The sequence below is a fragment of the Heterodontus francisci genome, chromosome 4 (genome assembly GCF_036365525.1).
Source record: "Heterodontus francisci isolate sHetFra1 chromosome 4, sHetFra1.hap1, whole genome shotgun sequence".
NCBI lineage: Eukaryota > Metazoa > Chordata > Chondrichthyes > Heterodontiformes > Heterodontidae > Heterodontus > Heterodontus francisci.
Genome location: NC_090374.1, coordinates 187,564,875 through 187,586,933, shown reverse-complemented (window position 1 = coordinate 187,586,933; position 22,059 = coordinate 187,564,875). Strand labels below are relative to the sequence as shown.

General features: G+C 43.8%; 1 protein-coding gene across 3 annotated transcripts in view; it reads left to right on the top strand.

Moving 5' to 3' along the window:
• dnah6 (dynein, axonemal, heavy chain 6) overlaps positions 1–20,831 on the top strand; it is a 554,194-nt gene extending 533,363 nt beyond the window's left edge. For 2 of the 3 annotated variants that reach the window (XM_068030693.1, XM_068030691.1), the window contains 2 exons: positions 7,088–7,310; positions 20,369–20,831. In XM_068030693.1, the coding sequence (XP_067886794.1) occupies positions 7,088–7,310; positions 20,369–20,472 (327 nt within the window). In that variant the 3' untranslated portion in view covers positions 20,473–20,831. The remainder of the gene's footprint in view (positions 1–7,087; positions 7,311–20,368) is intronic. The other variant, XM_068030692.1, reaches the window with a different exon arrangement.
• Positions 20,832–22,059: the final 1,228 nt, after the last annotated feature.

The window sequence follows — 22,059 nt, the reverse complement described above, 5'->3', positions numbered from 1 at the left end:
TCAATGTCACAGGATTTCATGTCGCGCTTGCAGACGTCTTTAAAGCGGAGACATGGACGGCCGATGGGTTGATACCAGTGGCGAGCTCGCTGTACAATGTGTCTTTGGGGATCCTTCCATCTTCCATGCGGCTCACATGGCCAAGCCATCTCAAGTGCCGCTGACTCAGTAGTGTGTATAAGCTGGGGATGTTGGCCGCCTCGAGGACTTCTGTGTTGGAGATCCGGTCCTGCCACCTGATGCCAAGTATTCTCCGGAGGCAGCGAAGATGGAATGAATTGAGACGTCGCTCTTGGCTGACATACGTTGTCCAGTGGTTAAGGTCTATTCTAATCTTAATGTTTAAAATAGTAAAGGAACCAGTGGTAAGCTTAATAAAATATATAAAAAAGGAAAATAAAATAAATCATTGAATAAAATAATTAAGTAGTCAATTGAAACACATTAAAGATGGCAGGACAGGTAATGTATCATGGCTGCAGCATGTGGAAGCTCCTGGATGCCATTTTGATCCAGGCCAAATACGTTTGCAGTAAGCGCAGCTCAAAGAGCTTTGACTCAGAGTTATTGAAATGGAGACCGAGCTACAGACACTACGACACATCAGGGAGGGGAAAAGTTACCTGGACACTTTGTACCAGGAGGCAGTCACACCCCTTAGGAAAGTGTCTTCTGATTTGGTCAGTAGTCAGGGACAGGAGAGTGTGGCTGCAGCTGAGGCAGGTAAGGGGACCCAGAGGGCAGGAGTGCAGGAGCCTCAGCCTTTGCAATTGTTCAACAAGTTTGAGGTTTTTTCAGCTTGTTTGGATGAAAGTGAGGGCTGCCGGGTGGATGAGCAGCCTCACCATGACACTATGGTACAGGAAGCTATTCAAGTGGAGGTAGGAAAAAGGAATGCAGCGGTAGTAGGGGACAGTATAGTGAGGGAGATTGACACTGTTCTCTGCAGCAAAGAGTGAGAGTTCAGCAGGCTGTGTTGCCAGCCCGGTGCCAGGGTTCGGGACACCTCCTCAAAGCTGGAGAGGAACTTAGAGTGGGAGAGGGAGGATCCAGTTGTCGTGGTCCATGTAGGTACCAACGACAGGCAGGACAAGGAAAGACGTTCTGCATAGTCGGTATTGGGAATTAGGCACTAAATAAAGAAACAGAACCTCAAAGGTAATAATCGCTGGATTTTGAAACAAAACAGATGAACTGAGAGCGCAAATAGAAATAAATAAGTATGATCTGATAGCCATTATAGAGACATGACTGCAGGATATCATAGATTGGGACCTGAATCTTGAAGGGTACATGGCATTTAGGAAGGACAGGAAGCAAGGAAAAGGTGACGGGGTGGCTCTGTTAATTAATGTTGGTATTAGCGCAATGGAGACGAATGACCTAAGTTCAGGAGACCAGGATGTAGAAGCAGTTTGGGTCGAGATGCAAAATCATAAAGGCAAGAATTTACTTGTGGGAGTGGTGTACAGGCCACCTAATGTTAATCACACTGTAGGACGGGGTATAAAGGAAGAAATAATTGCAGCCCGTCAAAAAGGTATGGCGATAATTATGGGGAATTTTAACCTACATTATTGACTGGAAAAATCTCTGGATTATTACCTGAGCCACGTGCAAATTGGCATAGGGCAAATAAGACTAGAGAACTGAATGTGTGGCTCAAAGACTGGTGTGGTAGAAGTGGGTTCCAGTTCATTGGGCACTGGCACCAGTACTGGGGAAAGTGGAGGCTGTATCATTGGGACGGTCTACACCTGAACCTTGTTGGGGCCAGTGTTCTCGTGAGTTGCATAACTGGGGAAGTGGAAAGGGGTTTAAACTGAATAGTGGGGGCAAGGGATCAAATTTGGGAAGAAATGGTAAATCAAGGAGTAGAGACGAGGCAGGGGAGGAAGGTATTAATATAGGAAATGATAAACAGACTATGACAGGAAGTGACAGAGCATACAAATCTAAGAGTAAATCAACAGATGAGGCTAGAGGCTACAAAAATAATAAAAGGACAAAACTAAAGGCTCTGTATCTAAATGCATGTTACATTTGAATCAAAACAGATGAACTGAGAGCGCAAATAGAAATAAATAAGTATGATCTGATAGCCACTACAGAGACATGACTGCAGGATATCATAGATTGGGACCTGAATATTGAAGGGTGCATGGCATTTAGGAAGGACAGGAAGCTAGGAAAAGGTGAAGGGGTGGCTCTGTTAATTAATGTTGGTATTAGCGCAATGGAGAGGGATGACCTAAGTTCAGGAGACCAGGATGTAGAAGCAGTTGGGGTAGAGATGCAAAATCATAAAGGCAAGAATTCACTTGTGGGAGTGGTGTACAGGCCACCTGACGTTAACCACACTGTAGGATGGGGTATAAAGGAAGAAATAATGGCAGCCTGTCAAAAAGGTACGGCGATAATCATGGGGGATTTTAACCTACATTATAGACTGGAAAAATTTAGTAGTTAACTAAAACAGTTAAAGATAGTATCAAACTTAAAGAAAAAGCATATAATTGCGCAAAGATGGGTGGCAGGTCGGAAGATTGGACAGAATATAAGAACAGCAAAGAACGACTAAAAGATTAATAAGGAGGGAAAATTGGAGTACGAAAGAAAGCTAAAAGATTGAAAAGGAATGTAAAATTAGAGTACAAAAGAAAGCTAGCTAGAAATATAAAGACAGATAGTAAGAGTTTCTATAGATATTTTAAAAAGAGTTAACAAAGTGAACGTTGGTCCTATCGAAAATGAGTCTGGGGAATTAATAATGGATAATAGGAGATGGCAGATGAATTTAATAGGTATCTTGCATCGGTCTTCACTATAGAGGATACAAGTAACATCTCAGAATTAGCTGTACATCAGGAAATGGAAGGGAGGGAGGAACTCAAGAAAATTACAATCACCAGGGAAGCGGTACTGAATAAATTGTTGGAGCTGGAGACTGACAAGTCCCCGGGCCCTGATGGACTTCATCCTAGGGTCTTCAAAGAAGTGGCTAGTTGAACAGTTGATGCGATAGTTTTGATTTTCCAAAATTCCCTAGATTCAGGGAAGGTTCCACTGGACTGGAAAAGAGCGAATAACTCCTTTATTCAAAAAGGGAGGGAGACAGAAAGCTGGAAACTACAGGCCAGTTAGCTTAACATCTGTCTTAGGGAAAATGTTAGAAGCTATTATTAAAGACGTTATAGTGGGGCATTTAGAAAAATTGGAGATAATCAGGCAGCGTCAACATAGTTTTGTTAAAGGGAAATCATGTTGAACCAATTTATTGGAGTTCTTTGAGGGAGTTACATGTGCTGTGGATGAAGAGGAACTGGTGGATGTATTGTACTTAGATTTCCAGAAGGCATTCGATAAGGTGCCACATCAAAGATTATTGCAAAAAATAAAAGCTTATGGTGTAGGGGGTAACATAGTGGCATGGATAGAAGATTGGCTATCTAACAGGAAACATAGATTAGGCATAAATGGGTTATTTTCTGGTTGGCAAGATGTAACAAGTGGTGTGCCACAGGGATCCGTGCTGTGGCCTCAACTTTTTACAATTTATATAAATGACTTAGATGAAGAGACCGAAGGTATGGTTGCTAAATTTGCTGATGACACACAGATAGGTAGGAAAGTAGGTTGTGAAGAGGACATAAGGAGGCTAAAAAGGGATATAGATAGGTTAAGTGAGTGGAAAGATATCTGGCAGATGGAGTATAATGTGGGAAAATGTGAAGTTGTCCATTTTGGCAGGAAGAATAACCAAGAAGCATATTATCTAAATGGTGAGAGACTGCGGAGCTCTAAGGTGCAGAGGGATCCGGGTGTCCTGGTGCATGAATTGCAAAAGATTAATATGCAGGTACAGCACATAATTAGGAAAGCTAATAGAATGCTATTATTTATCGCGAGTGGAATTGAGTACAAAGGTAGGGAGGTTATGCTTCAGTTACACAGAGCATTGGTGATACCACATCTGGAGCACTATGTACAGTATTGGTCTCCTTATTTAAGGAAGGATGTAAATGCGTTGGAAGCAGTTCGAAGAAGGTTGACCAGACTAATACCTGGAATGGGCGGGTTATATTATGAGGATAGATTAGACAGACTATGCTTGTATCCACTGGAATTTAGAAGAATGAGAGGTGACTTGATTGAAACATATAAGATCCTGAGGGGTCTTGCCAGGGTGAATGTGGGAGAATCTAGAACCAGGGGTCACTGTTTAAAAATAAGGGGTTGCCCATTTAAGACAGAGATGAGGAGAAACTTTTTCTCTCAGAGGGTCGTGAGTCTTTGGAATTCTTTTCCTCAAAAGACGGTGGAAGCAGAGTCTTTGAATATGTTTAAGGCAGAGATAGATAGATTCTTGATAAGCAAGGGGGTGAAAGGTTATCAGGGTAGGTGGTAATGTGGAGAAATCAGTTCAGCCATGAACTTATAGAATGGCGGAGCAGGTTCGAGGGGCCAAGTGGCCTACTCCAGCTCCTAATCCGTACGTTTGTGTGTTCATAAAATATTTCCCATTTCTGTTCTGTTTCTGTGTTTGTCAGTAAATTTTTACAATTTATTTTATGTAGTTCCATTCTCATCCCCTGAAAATCAGCTTCTTTCCAATTTATTACTTTGGACTTCATCTTACTTGACCACCTCAATCTTTATCTTTAACCTTGTATGTTATCATCACTATTCCCTAGCTATTCCCCTCTGCTTAGTTCTCTTTTCTGTTTTGGTTCATTTCCCATTATTAGATACAGCAGTACTCCTGCTCTTGTTGATTTTTTTCATACTAGATAAGAAAGGGTCCTGCATGGCTTGTACAAACCCCATTCACTGTAGCCCTTTTGCTTCTTCTTGCCAGTTTATTTGACAGTAGTTAAATCTCCCATGATTATTATTCCGTGTCCTTCACTCATTTCACATATTTGTTTATTTCTTTCTTCCTCCTCCCATTTCCACTATTAAGTGGTCTGTAATATTATCTTTCATCTTTTATTTCATTCCATGTGGATTCTGTTTCTATCCTTATGTTAGTATTGTCCCCTTTTACTACCACCCCTTTCTTTCTTCCCTATCTTTTCTGATTATGTTATAACCAGCAAGATTTAATTGTCGGTCCTGTTCTTTATATAGCCATGCTTCAGTTATTCCCACTACATATGATCCTCTCTAGGAATTATTGCCTCTAATTCCTCCATTTTATTATGGATGTTGTGTACATTGCTGTACAGGTAGTTTAATTTGTCTTTAGTAGTTGTTCCTTTTACTTTACTTTTTATAGTCCTGTAATATTTTTATTTTATAACTGTATTTGTTCCCTGACTGTTTAGTGTACCCATGTTCCTTACCTTGGTCAGACTTTTACCCTCACCTCCTATGCCTTTTACTTTCAGACTTGTGTCATTTTCACCAGATCCTTCTCCCTGTCTTACTATATTAAAGTCCCATAGATCGCCGTGTTTATCCTTTTTGCCTGGATATGGATCCCACTCCGATTCAAGTGGAGCCTGTCCCAGCAGTACAGCTCCTTCTTTTGCCTGCTTTCCTGCCATTGTTCCATGAAATGGAACCCCTCCTTCCTACACCAGCTTCAGCCATGCATTCAACCTCCTGATCGGCCTATCTTTATGCAAATCAGCAGATGGCTTGGATAGTGATCCTGAGGTTCTGTTTTTAAATTTAGTTTCTCACTTTTGATATTCCCTTAGAAAGACATCCTCCCTTTTCTTCCCTTTGATGTTGGTCCCAACATGGACCACAACATCTGGATCTTCCCTCTCCCTTTCCAAGTTCCTTTCCAGTTGCTCCGAAACATCCTTTACCTCTGCACCAGGTATCCAACATACCCTCTTGGACTCTTGGTCGTGACTTCAGACAACACTATCTATCCCGCTAATTATTGAAACCTCCATGATTACAACCTTTTTATTCTTCTCTTCCCCTCCTTAAACTACCTCCTGTTCCATGGTGCCATGGTTAGCATTCTAGTTGTCTACCTTTCAATTTGTACATTATCCTCACAGGCAGCAAGTATATTGTATCTGTTGGTCAGGACCAGTGTCTGCAAGTCCTCCTTCTCTATTTCCAAAAACACATTCATAATAGCAGACTAAGAAATTTTCCATAGAAATTTATAATATAGGATCCAATTTTAGAATCTTCAAAACATTAATTTTAATCTAAAACATATCAGTGTGAAAAACTGAGCCTTTACCAGAATGCATAAATGTTTTGCATCATGCAATAAAATGTTATCCTTGCCAGAGAGCTTAACAAAGCTTTTGTCACCTCATTAAGGAGTTTCCACACAAGCTCAGTTTATAGAGAAGTTGTGTGTTTGAGTCCCACAACAGAAGTTGAGCATATATCGAAGCTGTCACTCCAATTTAATCCTGAAGATGAGCTGCATTGTCAGAGCTGCCATCCTTTGAATGAAGCATGAGACTTAAGTCCTGGTTTGTCTGATCTGGTAGTCCAGGTGGGCATTAATTATCCCGTAGCACTTTTTAAGAAGAGTGGATGTCTTTTGATATCCTGCCAATGTTCTTCTCTCAACTAATGTCAGAAAAAAAAATCAGTTAGTCATCCAACTTTTTGCCATTTGTGGAATGTAGCATCTTGTTAGCTCATCCTGCAACAGAGACTATTTGTATAAAGTTTTATTTAAACAAATGCAATTTCTCTATTTTAATTTTTGCATCATTTTTTCAAAATTAAGATTGAGAATAAATTTGTAACCTCATTGTTGTCACAATGATGACATTGCTTCTCCATTCACAAACATTGTAAAAGGTCTTCTGAAACCCATTACAATTATGGCATTGTAAGGCACATTAAGCTGGTTAAGACATTTTTCTGAAAAGTGACTATAGAAATCTATTCATTGGAGAATAACCCACAGTGCAGAAAAAAGCTCAGGAAATTTTCCCCATGTCTATAACTATAGCCTGTAAAAAAAAAGCACAATATGCAGAAAGAACTCTGTTTTGTGACAAAGGATCATAATTGCATCAAAATTATTTTTTGCTTTCGTAATATATTGTCTTTAATCTTTTATTTATTGTGCAACTCTGTTTTCTCTTTCCACAAGTTAACTCAACCTAAAGATGGTGTACTAGTCCATGGAATGTTTATGGATGCTTGTCGCTGGGATGATAAACAAATGGTGATAGAAGATGCCATTCCCAAAGTGATGCATGCTGTTTTACCAGTTGTGCACTTTGAGCCTTCACAGAATGATGAACCAAGCCCATCGCTGTATCATGCACCACTTTACAAAACAGGAGCCCGAGCAGGAACCCTTTCAACAACAGGTATTATACTCAAGTTATTGGAAAGGGAATTCAACATCAAAGGGGTGAAATTAGTTTGCATATGATATCGATGAAGAATGCCGCACAGGTAGTGCCTTGCAGTGCTGGGGGAATTGAGATAAGTCTGTATAGAGCCACTAAAAGCGGTGCTATGTGAACAAATTTCACTCCCCATGGGATGAATTTTACTGGCCCTTCGACGCCACAAGTCGTGGCTTGAGGACTGGTAAAATACTGCAGGGAGAGGCCTGCCTCGACCCCTGATGTCGAGAAGGGCCCGCCTGTTACTGGTAGTGGGGGTCCTCAGTGCGGCCCCTCCGCCGCTCAGCAGCGGCACCCCAATTACCATATTCAAAACAGTACTTTGCAGATCATGAAGCCCTCCGCCTCTCGATGCACACTTCCGGATTTTACGTTGAGCAGGCGGCCGTCACGTGCCATCCCAGAGTCAGAAAGAGGGGAATTTATTATGGGGAATAAAGAAATGGCTGACCAACTAAATGTATATTTTGGTTCTGTCTTCACAAAGGAGGACACAAATAACATACCAGAAATGTTGGGGAACACAGGGTTTAGTGAGAGGGAGGAACTGAAGGAAATCAGTATTAGTAGAGAAATAGTGTGGGGGAAATTGATGGGATTGAAGGCCAATAAATCCTCAGGGCCTGATAATCTACAGAGTACTTAAGGAAGTGGCCCTAGAAATAGTGGATGCATTATTGATCATCTTCCAAGATTCTATAGACTCTGGAACAGTTCCTACAGATTGGAGGGTAGATAATGTAACCCCTCTATTGAAAAAGGGAAGTAAAGAGAAAACAGCCTGACGTCAGTAGTGGGGAAAATTCTAGAGTCCATTATCAAAGATCTTATGGTAGAGCACTTAGAGAACAGTGGTAGAATCGGACAGAGTCAGCATGGATTTACGAAAGGGAAATCATGCTTGACAAATCTACTAGAATTCTTCGAGGATGTAGCTAGTAGAGTTGATGCTGGGGAGCCAGTGGATGTGGTTTATTTGGACTTTCAGAAGGCTTTCGACAAAGTCCCACATAAGAGATTAGCATGTAAAATTAAAGCGCATGGGATTAGGGGGAGTGTATTGCGATGGATCGAAAATGGTTGGCAGACAGGAAACAAAGAGTAGGAATAAACGGGTCTTTTTCCGAATGGCAGGCAGTGACTAGTGGGGCACCGCAGGGATCAGTGCTAGGACCCCAGCTATTCACAATATATATTAATGATTTAGATGAGGGAACTAAATGTAATATCTCCAAATTTGCAAATGACACAAAACTGGGTGGGAGGGTGAGTTGTGAGGAGGATGCAGAGAGACTTCAGGGTCATTTGGACAAGTTGAGTGAGTGGGCAAATGCATGGCAGATGCAGTATAATGTGGATAAATATGAGGTTATCCACTTTGGTAGCAAAAACAGGAAGGCAGATTATTATCTGAACGGCTAGAAACTGAGAGAGGGGAATATGAAACGAGACCTGGGTGTTCTCATACACCAGTCGCTGAAGGTAAGCATGCAGGTGCAACAGGCAGTAAAAAGAGCAAATGGTATGTTGGCCTTCATAGCGATAGGATTCGAGTACAGGAGCAGGGATGTCTTGCTGCAATTATACAGGGTCTTGGTGAGACCACACCTGGAATATTGTATTCAGTTTTGGTCTCCTTATCTGAGGAAGGATGTTCTTGCTATAGAGGGAGTGCAGTGAAGGTTTACCAGACTGATTCCTGGGATGGCGGGATTGATTTATGAGGAGAGATTGAGTCGGTTAGGATTATATTCACTGGAGTTCAGAAGAGTGAGGGGGGATCTCATAGAAACCTATACAATTCTAACAGGACTTGATAGGGTAGATGCAGGATGGATGTTCCCGATGGTGGGGGTGTCTAGAACCAGGAGTCATAATCTAAGAATATGGGGTAAACCTTTCAGGACTGAGATGAGGAGAAATTTCTTCACCCAGAGAGTGGTGAGCCTGTGGAATTTGCTACCACAGAAAGCAGTTGAGGCCAAAAGATTGTATGTTTTCAAGAAGGAGTTAGATATAGCTCTTGGGTGAAAGGGATCAAAGGATATGGGGGGAAAGCGGGAACAGGTTACTGAGTTGAATGATCAGCCATGATCATAATGAATGGTGGAGCAGATTCGAAGGTCCGAATGGCCTACTCATGCTCCTAATTTCTATGTTTCTATCCCGTTCACGAGGAGAAAAGCCGGCGGGTCATCAGAGGCAGAAGTTTTCGCTAGTGAAGGTAAGTTCAGAGATTCAGGGGTCTCACTCTGCATACTGGAAGTGAGGAGGGGGGGGGGTGGATTACAGGGGTCGCACTCTGCATTATTAAAGGGAGGAGGGAGGAGGTCTTGGATTACTGGAGGGAAAGCTCTGCAGGCATGAAGGGAGGTACTGTGTACTGTCCCCCCAGAAACAGTGTATGCTCTGTGTTTCTTTGTGTTTTTGAAGGAACATGGCACTCTAGTCACCCTGTGTGTGGGGAGGGTGCCAGAAAGGAGGGTTAAGGTTATATGAATTGTGGGGGTAATCGATGCAGCTGCCAGGATCTTGATGTGGTCATGCTGTGCCACTCAATGTTAGCCAAGATGGGCAATGCCATGCCACGCCACATAGTTGATCCATGAAAGCACCTGATGTACCCGTCAACACCAATCCCTGCCCTGTTAGGAACCTTCGAATAAATGAGGGTTCAACTTTATATATCACATGGAATTGGGTATGGCTTATCCTACATTGTGTGATCCTCTGCTCCTAAGAATCTGTATGCGCCAGAGCCAAAATCAACAGGCAGGTGAGGTCCACGTAGAGGCCCCCGGTCATGAACAGCAGCCCCCCCCCAAGGAGAGCTCGCCATTACGTTTGCCATGCATCTACAGGCTCCACATGACATGCCATCGGATGTCAGATCACCAGTGTCAGAGGCGATTGCCACCAGTGTCGAGAGGGTGGTGACACGTCTCTGTGCCCTGCTCAAAGATGGCCTGCAGCCCATTGGCTTCGGTGGACATCCTATGCCTGCAGTCCTCATAGTGGCAGCGGTTCTCAAGCTTGATGCCTATGCAGCTTTTCAGGGGCCCACCGGAGTCTTTTGTGGGATCACACAGTCAGCAGTGCACCACTGCATCAGGGAGGTCACTGATGCCCTGCATCAGAAGGCCAGTGAGGATGTCTGTTTCAGGACACTCACAGCCAAGTCCAGAGCGCCAACTGTTTTGGCACCATTGCCAGAGAACCATTGGTTTTTGGGTTTATAGACTGCACCCATATGGCCATCAGGCCTCCCGTCAGGCGACCACCTGCAGGCGTTACCATGAAAGGAATCCTCTCAATCCAGGTGCAGCTGGATCACTGGAGATGCTTCATGCAAATCTGTGCCCGCTTCTCAGGGAGCTGCCATGACACCTGCGTCCTGTGCCAGTCCCAGCTGCCACCACTGTTCACTGAACTGGCTTAGATGGAGGGGTGGCTTCTTGGAGACAAGGGCTACACTTGCAGACATGGCACCTGACACCAGTGAGAGACCCCACCACTGCTGCAGAGGACAGATGCAATGCCAGCCACTGAGCTACAAGTGCCATCATTGAGCGGGCGATCAGAATGCTGAAAGAGCACTTCCAATGCCTGTATGGATAGGGTGATGCCCTGTCCTATGAGCCGAAAAGGCCAGCACCTTACTTTGCTGCTCGCCATGCTCTGCACAACTATGTACCCAATAGGGGCCAGTCCTGGCATGATGAGGAGAGACATCAACAGGATTCCTCCTCAGACTATGAGGACGCTGAGGACCTACAACAGGAAAGGCGCATGGGAGGGCAGATGGCACCCAGGCTCTGCATGCAGGGCTAGCAGTGAGCTAGAGATGTACGGCAGTGGCTTATCAGACAAAGGCTGCCTGCTCCATAGGAACCGACATGAGCTCTGCAAGCCACACACCACCCTTGCTCACCTGCTGTGCACCAGACCACATCTGCAGCATCCCTGTGTAAACCATTAGAGGCAGCAGCTGACTGAGCCAACGTCCATGTCACTGCATCCGTGGAGACGCTCATGAGTAATGGTGGCATGGCAATGATTGTTGTTGCATACTTTGGCTCACCTGAAGAGCCAGCCGTTCCAAGGGATGTGACATTGGCGCTACATGCTAGCACACATCATTCACACAGGGAAAAGGACAAACCTGTTGGTGAGGAACATTTTGTGAAAGATGTATTTACATAGCTGTGACACCCGTGCATTCCCATTTGTGTCAGTGCGTTCTCTGTAAACGCTCGCGAGTGCCTCTTCTCGGTGCAGTCTGTGTGCTCGCAGCCTAACTGGAGGAAGGCTGCTAATCTGATTGCCCTTTGGCTGTGGATGATTTTGGCACTCGTACCCTGTGCACACGAGGCCTAGAGGGCCACAGCTAGCTGGGGTAGTGCTCATTCATCTTCTTCCGACATTGGACCCTTTGACGGCTGGCCCCACAGCTACTCACCTCCTCTGCCATCTCAAGCCAGGCTGCCTTGTTCAGGCAGGAGGGCCTCTTCTTACTGTCGCTGGTGAAAAGGACCTTCCGCCTTGCCCGCACAGCCTGGAGGAGTGTGAGCAGGAAGGCTTCGCTGCACTATGGGCCATCCTAGAGTACCCCTCTGCCGTCCTCGGCTTTTGGTGTTGTCCTTTAAATGCAAAGGTGACTCCACCATGTAACTGCTCTAACTTCTGGCTGCAAGGTTTGTCTTGCACATGTTTGAAAACCAATGCAGGACTAGTGAGGAAATCTGTGCTGTTGTCATGGTTTTTCAATTATCACACTTCGATGCATCCTCACGAACACTTTGCTTCTGCAGCAGCTGATCATAGTTATTGGTGTAATATTTCTAGTTGGCAATGCAGCTGGAATATGAACATATTTTCCTGCTTTTTTAACAAACATCATTTAATTGCAGTTACATGTATTTTCACATAACAGTTAGCAGAGAAATGAATGCAGATTCCAAATGCATATTAGTCTGCGGCTTTTCAGTCAGGTGATTAGAAGCTCATAGTATGTAAATATTCTTCAATTGTGGTTTTATTTCTGTTGTATCTTTGCCTTTTATGGTACATTTAAGTATCACATCCTGGAATGTGCAAAATGAAGATTATTCACCCAGGTGTGGCATGTCACACTTGAGTGGAAGAAGAGGATCGCAACTTCACAGGACATTGGGACACAGCAGGGTAAGTATGTGGCAGCAAAGCAGAAAGTGCTGGGGTAACTCAGCAGGTTCGTCAGCAACTGTGGGGAGAGAAGCAGAGTTAACTTTCAGGTTTGTGAACTTGGTCAGGTTAACTCTGCTTCTCTCTCCACAGATGCTGCCTAACCTGCTGACTTTCTCTAGCACTTTCTGCTTTGCTGCCAGATTGACAGCAGCCCCACTCTTCAACAATGAGGTAAGTATTTCTTTGACAGCTGTCAGGAAGCAGGTGCTGGGGTGCTTTAGATAGGGCCTCAGCACCTATTGCACAGCTGTCAAAAGGTTCCTCACTGCGCCGGTTGTCCTGCCTCTCCCCATGTAATATTGGCGGGGGGGGGGTGGTGGTGGTTGGGGGGGGTCAGCATGTCGAAGTGATGCTAATGAACCCCTGTGCATAATATCGTGGGGGCTCGGCCGCGACCGCTGAATGCGAGCACCCCGCTGAGTCCAAAGCAAGGCCCATATGTCTATTTCAACCCTAATTGCTCGGGAACTGGACGGCAGAGTGGGTCAGCATGCTTCAAATCCAGTGCAAATCAGTATCCATTGGCTTAAATGATTTTGAGACAATCTCATCCTCATTCTTAGTGGTGTCATGCAGGCCCCCACATGCCAAGAATGAGGCACATATATTTCGCCACATGAACATTGATTTTTAAACTGTTACTGGAGTAAAGGAAGAACTTGTTTTTAAAAAAAAAACACCAGACCCTTGACTGGAAAGACATTTGCATAGTAACAGACAGTATTTGGAAAGGACAAAGGGGCCACTGCCTGCTCTAATTTAACCCACAATGGAGTTTTGATTACCAGACATTGAAGGTGGAGAGGCTAGCATTCCAGGTTAACTGCTAAGATGGCCGAATACACAAACAGACATGGTCAGACCAGTTTAGTCACACGACGAACTGGCTGTTGAAGTTTTTTTGAATTTGAACTTGCCACAGAGCTTTACAACACAGAAAGCTGTTTGCTCCTGGACTGCAAAGACCTCTCTCCTGCCTGCTCTTATCTTTCTAATGGAACTGAAACCCATTGAAGACATAGGAACCCCAAGAGAGAAAAGTCTCCTCCAGTGAACAAGGTTTAAGAAGAATATTGGGCCCTAACGAAAAGCAAGACTACCTACAATCGAGGACTCTACAGCGAGTTCGAAGCACAGTAACAAACCCCCTTCAGAGATTGCCTCAAACATTTTCATTTTATTTTTCTTCTGCTCTTTTCTATCTCTATTTGCATGTGCTTATCGCGTACGCATGCAAGGGTGGGGCGCGGTGTGTATCCATAGGCGTTAGCCGAACTAGAATTTAAGTTTAAATTTAATAAAATTTCACTTTTCTTCTTTAAACCTGAGAAAACCTGGTGCGCTGGTTTCTTTGCCTGATAATTGGAAAGCAGTGAACAAGGATTCACCAAGGGGAAGCTCAAAACACAGTGAGTTTAAAAAAACAATAAGACCGGGTGAAGGCTAAGAAAGACCCCTAGACACCTTTCTCACCTGGTCGTAACAGCAAACTTGGACCAAATAGCACAAAATTATACCCACTATAAAATTGGCAGTCTCATTCGGACAGCTAACAGCATAGTACTTGTGACTAAAACTGGTCTGACCACATCTGTTTGTGTATTCGGCCATCTGAGGATGCTGGCCTTTCCAGCTTCAACGTCTGGTGATCAAACGTCCATTGTGGATTAACTTGGAGCAGGGAATAGCCTCTTTGTCCTTTGAAGTACTGTCTGTTGATATACTAATGTCTCTCTCCAGCCAAAGTCTCCAATTGTTTTTTTAAGTAAATTCTTCCTTCACCAACAGCAGTTTAAAATCAATGTTCATGTGATAAAATTAATTTTCCTCATTCTTGGCAGGTGCGGGGCTTGCCTGACAATAGCTTGTGTGAGGAAATAGAAAATATGCTTTACCAATGTGATAGGAGGGGCTTTACAGTGTATATAATAGTGCCAGGCCTGATCTGGATGTTCTTGATGGGGAGCCATGGAAGATGGAAAATAATTTGATTTATACCTAAATCACTTACTGCCATGTTTCTTTGTTTTTCTTTTACTTTTTTTACTTAGTTAAGAAAAAAGGTTGTTTTAATCTGCCTTTGAAGATTGCTTCTTAGCAGTATTATTTTGTATCTAAAATGTTCTAAAACAGTATACTTTTCTGAGTTGTATTGAATATTATACTTTATTAGAGATAGTGCAACCAGAATGTAAAACATATAGATTTGGACAGGGATTTATTTTTCAAACTCGCACATGATTTATGAATATGAAATTGGGTCAAAGTCTTGGAACTCCCTTCCTAATAGCACTGTGGGTGTACCTACCCCACATGGGCTGCAGGGGTTCAAGAAGGAGGCACACCACCACCTTCTCAAGGACAATTAGGGATGGACAATAAATGCTGGCATAGCCAGCAACACCCACATCTCACGAATGAATTAAAAAAAAATTGAACCAAACAGCAATTCATCACAATTTAAGAGGTAGGGACTGTGTCACTGAAAAATGAGCATGGCAGCTTTAAGAAAACTATCAGTGAGGAACCAATAAAGTAGCAGAGATTTGAGCAAACACAGTTACTAACCCCAAACTGGTAGTGGCAGAGAGCAATCAATCAAATCATTACAAACATTTTGTGAAATTTGTTTGAACCACCATCTTGAATTTCTCCCCATTTACTGGTAAAAGTAACATATCATGAAACATCCATAAAAATTAAAATTATGAATGTAACACTTAATGCTACTCATAGGTATACCTGTGCATTTGGAATCATTGGAAAATGTTGTTTCAGGGAGACCGTTTGTTACATTAGAAGCCTGAGGCTCAAGTTACAGAGAATTACATAGAATGTACAGCCTAGAAATAGGCCATTCGGCCCAACTGATCCATGTTGGAGTACTTGGCTGGACCTTGAATTACTGAACCGGAACTGGCTGACTCTTTATTCTGCAAATGCCTTCGTTCTTCCTGATAGGCTACAGTCTATGTCAACCCAGCAATCCCCTTCCCATTTCATTTTTGATTCCAAAGACAGTTAAGTATCCTACCCTTCTGATTCCAATGAACAGTATTACCAGGAAAACTAGCCTTTCAGAGAATGTGCCAGGACTTGCTGTTTGTAAGCTGCATCCTCCTTTGTACAGTAATGGAAAATCTGAAGGTCTGTGAGATAACTGATTTTTTTTTGTGTGTTAAAAACCTCAAATAAAGGAAACTATGAATATTATGAGAAATTATGTAAATAATTGTATAGGAAAGGTTGCTTACTAATGCACGGATGATTATATACTGCTCTTGAAACAGACTTCTCCCACTCCCCTAGTCAGTCTGTGCATTCTCTCTCAGTACTATTACTCTGAACTGGTTTTTACTCTGAAGGTGCAGTCCCAGGTCCAGCTATTTGTATCTCCCTGGCCCTTTGTATTCTTACTGAATCTAGTCAACAACTAAACTGGCCCAAGTTTCCTCAGGGATATGGGCAGACTCCTGCTGTAACCAACGTACCCTCTAATTTTGTTTTTGAAGTGAATGGGCGATTTGTTGAGTGTTCGGCCCTTTTAAATTGTTTTTGTTGCGGCCACACATGCGCGATAACTTAAAAGGGCCAACTTGTGCGTAGCCTATGCAGGAAATTTTGGGTTGCTGCGCAGCCATGCAGACATGCACCCATGCAGCTTGGAGGGAACTCCCAGTCTCTGCATGCCTGGGATTTTATGGCATGCCTTATAAGTGGCAGGAACTCTATTCAACCCTTACAACATAAATGTTAACAGAGCACGGAGCTCGAGGCAAGGACTGCCCATGCCAGGAGTTCCCATTTCCCCATCTCATTTAGAACCCAGTGCCAAACTTGTAGCCAGTCTGCCTAGTGAAATGAGATGTGCCGATCTTCAGATGGGCATTCGTGGGCCCCAAGTAAGTGGTCTGGAACCCAGAACAAATATATTTTTAAAAACATTTTCTTGATCTGCCCATTTACATAGTGGATCAATAGGGACATGGCTGCAGTATGACTGGAGGTAGCAATCCTCCCGCAAGGAAGGCATGATTTTCTTGCTGCATGGACAGGTGTTAGAGTTGTGGCTGCTGAGGCATAGGCACCCACCTGCCCCATGCAGATTCGGTGTCCTTCCACTGACTTTGCAAACTCTATCAGGCTCAAGATAACAGTGAGCGTGATCCCAGTTTAATCATGAGGAATGTTCTTGGAATTTTGGGATCTTTGCATTTTCCCCCCATCCCCACATTACCTTTTAGGACAAAAGAATTATGCTGAGGCATAGACCCGATATAGCTGAGGAGAAAACCGGTTTGGAGAGGAGGAATTATGAGTAGATCATTCTGAGTCAGGTCACGGCAGGTTATGCGCCATCTTCAGTGTTTATCCAGCTGTCTGCGAATTCACCTGTCTCATCACATTGTTGGGTCACTTATTAGTTGTCTCAGCGCAAGTGCTGCCCACCCAAAGTGCTTCCCAGTTTGCTCATTCATTTACCTGGCCACCCCAACCACACCCAGTCTGAGTGCTTCCTTGTCCATCTACCTTCCTCTGGGATAGATGCTAATCAACCACTTCTGAGAATAGGGGACTTTGTGGGTTGGTACTTGGGATGTGGATCTGCTATCTGTACATGGCTGGCAGGGTAGTCTGCAACCCTGAGACCAAATTTTATGGGCCTCCCTCAGACAGGTTTGGAGGCAGGGGACCCATAGAATTGCAACGGGAGGCAGGGGATGGAGGATCTGTCGCCTCCGTGTCGCGATGCAATTTTTTCGGGAGAAAAATAGGCCGAAGACAGCCTTCCCGCCCAGAGGCTGATTGAACCCACAAGTGGCCTATTAATGAGGTGACCTCCCTGTGGGTATAGGGGTGCCTCCTCCATGGGCAATTTCCCTAGGCATTTTCGGTCCAGTGCTGGGAGCCCCACCATGGGTACAAAATTCAGCCCAGGTCTCAGCTGCACCTTTTGTTACTCTAATCGCTCTCATTATTGCCTCCCTGTCTTGCACCATTATCACTTTTCATTTCAACATAGGAACAGGAGTAAGCCATTCGGCCCTTCGAGCCAGCTCCACCATTCGATAAGATAATGGCTGATCTGATTGTGGTCTCAACTCCACTCTCCTGTCTTCCCCCCATAACCCTTGACTCCCTTGTCTATCAAAAATCTATCTAACTCAGCCTTGTATGAATTCAATGACCCAGCCTCCACTGTTTTCTGGAGAAGAGAATTCCACAGATTAATGATCTTCTGAGAGAAAAAATTTCTCCTCCTCTCTGTCTTAAAAGGCAGACCTCTTATTTTTAAACTGTGTCCCTAGTTCTAGTCTCCCCCATAAGAGGAAACATCCTCCCAGTACCCACTCTAAGTCCCCTCAGAATCTGATATGTTTCAGTAAGATCACCTCTCACTCTTCTAAACTTCAATGGGTAAAGGCCCAACCTTTCAACCTTTCTTCATAAGTTCTTCATCCCAGGAATGAGTCAAGTGAACCTTCTCTGAACTGCCTCGAATGTAATGATATCCTTTTTCAAATAAGAAGACCAAAAATGTACACAGCACTCCAGATGTGGTCACACCAAGACCCTGTACAGCTGGAGTAAAACTTCTGGATTCTTGCTCTCGTCTACAGAGAACTGTGTCTATCTCCCTGACTATATGTCCCCCACTACCACAACATTCTTATTTACTTGCCCCCGCTTGAGTGGTTTCCTGTACCACAGTGCATGGTCAGTTTGCTCATACACCTTGTAGCCCCTGCTCTCATCCATACAAGCTGCAAGAACCTTGAACCTTTTGGACAATTGCAAGGGCTGAGTGTGCTCCACTTCTACCTTCTCAATCCCCTTACCTCCCTCACTCACAGTCACACCTTCCTGTCCCTGACCACTGACCAAAACAGACGACCCTGTCCTAAGGAGTGTGACTGCATTCTGGAACAAAGTGTCCAGGTAACTTTCCCCATCCCTGATGCATTGCAATGTCTGTAGCTTGGCCTCCAGCTCATGGGCCAGAATTTTACACTGGCCAAAAAGTTGAGGGAGAGCACGCCTCCGCCAGGCCTGGGGAGCCATGCCAGGATATTCCACACCCCAGGCCCTGAATTGACCTTGGGTGGGACTTCCACCTCTCTGAGGCAGGAAGTCCCACCTCCAAGAACTGACGGCCAATCAATGGGCCAGTAGCTCTCAGTCACAGCAATGCCACCGGGAGTGATGCCTACTGCTGGGACTGCACCTAGCCTACAGCAGGATCACGGACGTCAGCCCTGGAAGAGAGGTAAGTTTTGGGGCCTGGCCGAGGACAATTGGCTGGGCCCCGGCAAGGCTAGGTGGATCAGTTGGGGGGGGGTCTTCATGTCAATGGGGGTTGTTGGGGCATTGGGGAGGGGCCCTCCATGGGGTAAAGGGTACCCAATCAGGAGGGGGCCCCCTCAGCCCACAAGGAGACCGCCAAGTTTCACCAGTGGTGGTGGAAGGAGGCCCTTAAGTGGCAGTTAATTGGCCACTTGATTCGCCTGAGGTGGGCGGACCATTTTTCACTGCTGCCGTCCCTGATAAAATTGCAGCAGGGGCAGGAAGGCATCAGGAATGCACCCCCCCCCCCCCCCCCCACCCTCCCCACAACCTCACCTCCCACTAGCCACCTGTGCTCATCTGTGGGGGTCGTAAAATTCTGGCCATGGACTCTGAGCCAAACCTCCTCATTTTTCAGACAGTGACTGTGTGTTTGCAATGGGTCACACTGGTGTCCACCAGCTCCCTCAAAATATCAACTACCTGCCATCTTTATAATGTGTTCATTAATTTATTTTTCTTAGTTAATTTATAAATAATAACTCCACTACTACTAGTAAGCTTTACTAGGGTTAGTAAACCTTACTACTACTAATAAAACCTCAATAAAATACCCAAGTTTCAGAAGATTCTTATTCTTGCTATTTCAATTATGTTATACTTAGCCTGATTAAAATTCACTAGTTTCGATAAGAGAAAAAGAGAAAATACTCACCAACCAATCAAGCACTTACCTTCTTTGCTGTGACGTCATACTTCAGTTTTCTTTGGAATGCTCTGAACCCACAGACTCACCGCCCGCCCCCCCTTCGCTCTTCAAACTCTCACCATGGTCTCCAGGTTACCCTCTATATCTGGGAAGCAACTTGTGTCTTCCACAGCTACTGGGGTCTGAAAAAAGGTGGAAAAAGGAGTACCTCTTTCCCCCTCTGCACCGAATTCCCACATGAACCAAATTTCCAACGACACATTCTGTCTACGTCTCATTCAGACATAGTCTCCCATCTGTGTGTCCCCCTACATCTCCTGTTCTCTATTCAATCACAGCGCATTCATTTTTTTCTTCTACCTTCTTTTCCCTGTCTCTGTTCCTCCCTTTAAACTGATCATCCATAACATCTACCAGTTCTAATGAAAAATCATCAACCTGGAATATTAACCCAACCTTCCTTTCACCACAGATGCTACCTGATTTGCTGAGTGTTTGCAGAATTTTACATTTTTATTTCAAGATATCCAGCATCTGCAGTATTTCACTTTTATTCCCACCAATTTTTCACGCTTTTCTTCATAAGTGATTTCAAAGATGTAATCTAATTGTAGTTGACAGTTTGAAACTGCTAGAACCTTTTGGTTCTTGTGGTTGATAATACCTGACTGCCAGATTAGATTACATTCTTGAAATCACTGGCAGGAATCTCACATCCTCTGCATCCTGAGCAAGCGTGGGATTTGGTGATTGCAGATCAATATAACAAAGCATATATTTCTGTTTGTGATTGCAGGTCATTCTACAAATTTTGTCGTAACTGTGCTCTTGCCATCAAAAAGAGAGAGTGACTATTGGATCTCTAAAGGAGCTGCTTTGCTTTGCCAACTGAATGAATAAACCTTGGCACATCGGTGCAGGCCAGGTCATTTGTTTAAGAATTTATTTTCACGTAAGTAAGTCTGGAAAATGGCATAGTAAGGAGCTGGAGGGATGAAATTTTTGACTGAGAATTGAACTGCAACATTATTTTGGATGAACTTTTGCATACACTTCAGCTCCTATTTATTCTTCTACTGCAATTGGACCTGCTTGAGTTTGACTGCTTTAATTTAAAAAAATATATATATCATTACATCTTTGCAGCTGCATACTGATTCAACTTATCTAAACTTATAATTTGCATTGCTTTCTGAGTATAAGTATCATTTCCTTAAACGCATTTTTCTTTGCTTAAAAATATTAGGTAAAATGCTGTAATAACCTATGCCTTATTAATGACATTTCAATGTATTTCTACTAAATAAATATTATTTTGCTGAAGTGGTTTTTTTTTAACACAGAATTGTTTGAAACTTAAAGTTACATGCAATTTTTTTTCTTTCACGCGGGACTATCTCGGACAACAAAATTTTCAGTCTCCAAATGCGGCCACAAGCCTTCTCTCACTATAAACACAGCCACCCACTTTAAAAAAGAAAAATTAAAAGCAGCCATTTAATTATTTGGTTAATTTTACACAAAACCTGCTTTATTCATTTATTCTGGTGCACAAGGACTGGAAACTGTAGGGATATGAATGCAATATTGGGCCTGGCACTGGCGGGATCAAGCCTGAGCACTAAGCACCAGGTATATGAAATAGGGCGGTCTCACCTGTAATGCAGTCTCGAGATATGGACCCTCTGGGGTCCCAGTGTACAATTCTGTCAAGAAACTAAGTATGCAACATTTAAGTCATCCTCTCTTCCCCGTATTATCCATTTTGTGAATTACAGCCTGATTTGAAGTAGATCCATGTACACCATTCACTATGTTTCAAAAGGCTCATTAATGATGCTATTTCATTAGGAATTGCCTCAAGATATCTGCCTTCTGGAGTGTTGTTGAATTGTTGGTGAGGTTTCCACTACCTTGCAAGTTGTCTCCTGCATTTCCTATCAATACAGACAACAAGTTGCCAGGATAGTTGGTCCTCAAATTTCAAAAAGCAAGCCGCTGTGACTAAGAATCCCCCCAGACTCTTCACTCATCTTCCTGTTGTTCTTCATTAATAATAGTGAATGGCACAAATGGGACATGTGAAACAAAAATCAGACTTTAACACAGTGTCTCCCAGAAGCAGTAATAAAAACGGAATGCTGGAAATATTCAAGTCTGGAAGCATCTGTGGAAGAGAAACTGAGTTAATGGGCGGAATCTCCTGCACTTAGTCCCTGCCCTGGAACGTCGGGGCCAATTGTGTATCAGGAATCTGATTTACTAATTGGTGAATTTTGCCGAGGTTCTTTCCCTGAGCCACAGCATATACATCCCACCTCCAGGTTCCCTGACCATTCAGGGATGTTGGGCAGAATGATGTGTCCATTCTCTCAAAGGAAAGATTTCTAAATAAAGGGACCACAGCATGGGTTACAAGGGCTCACCAGCATTTGGATTTTCGAGGCATCAGCAGCCACCAGAGTGCAGAGGAGACCTGGGAAGGCT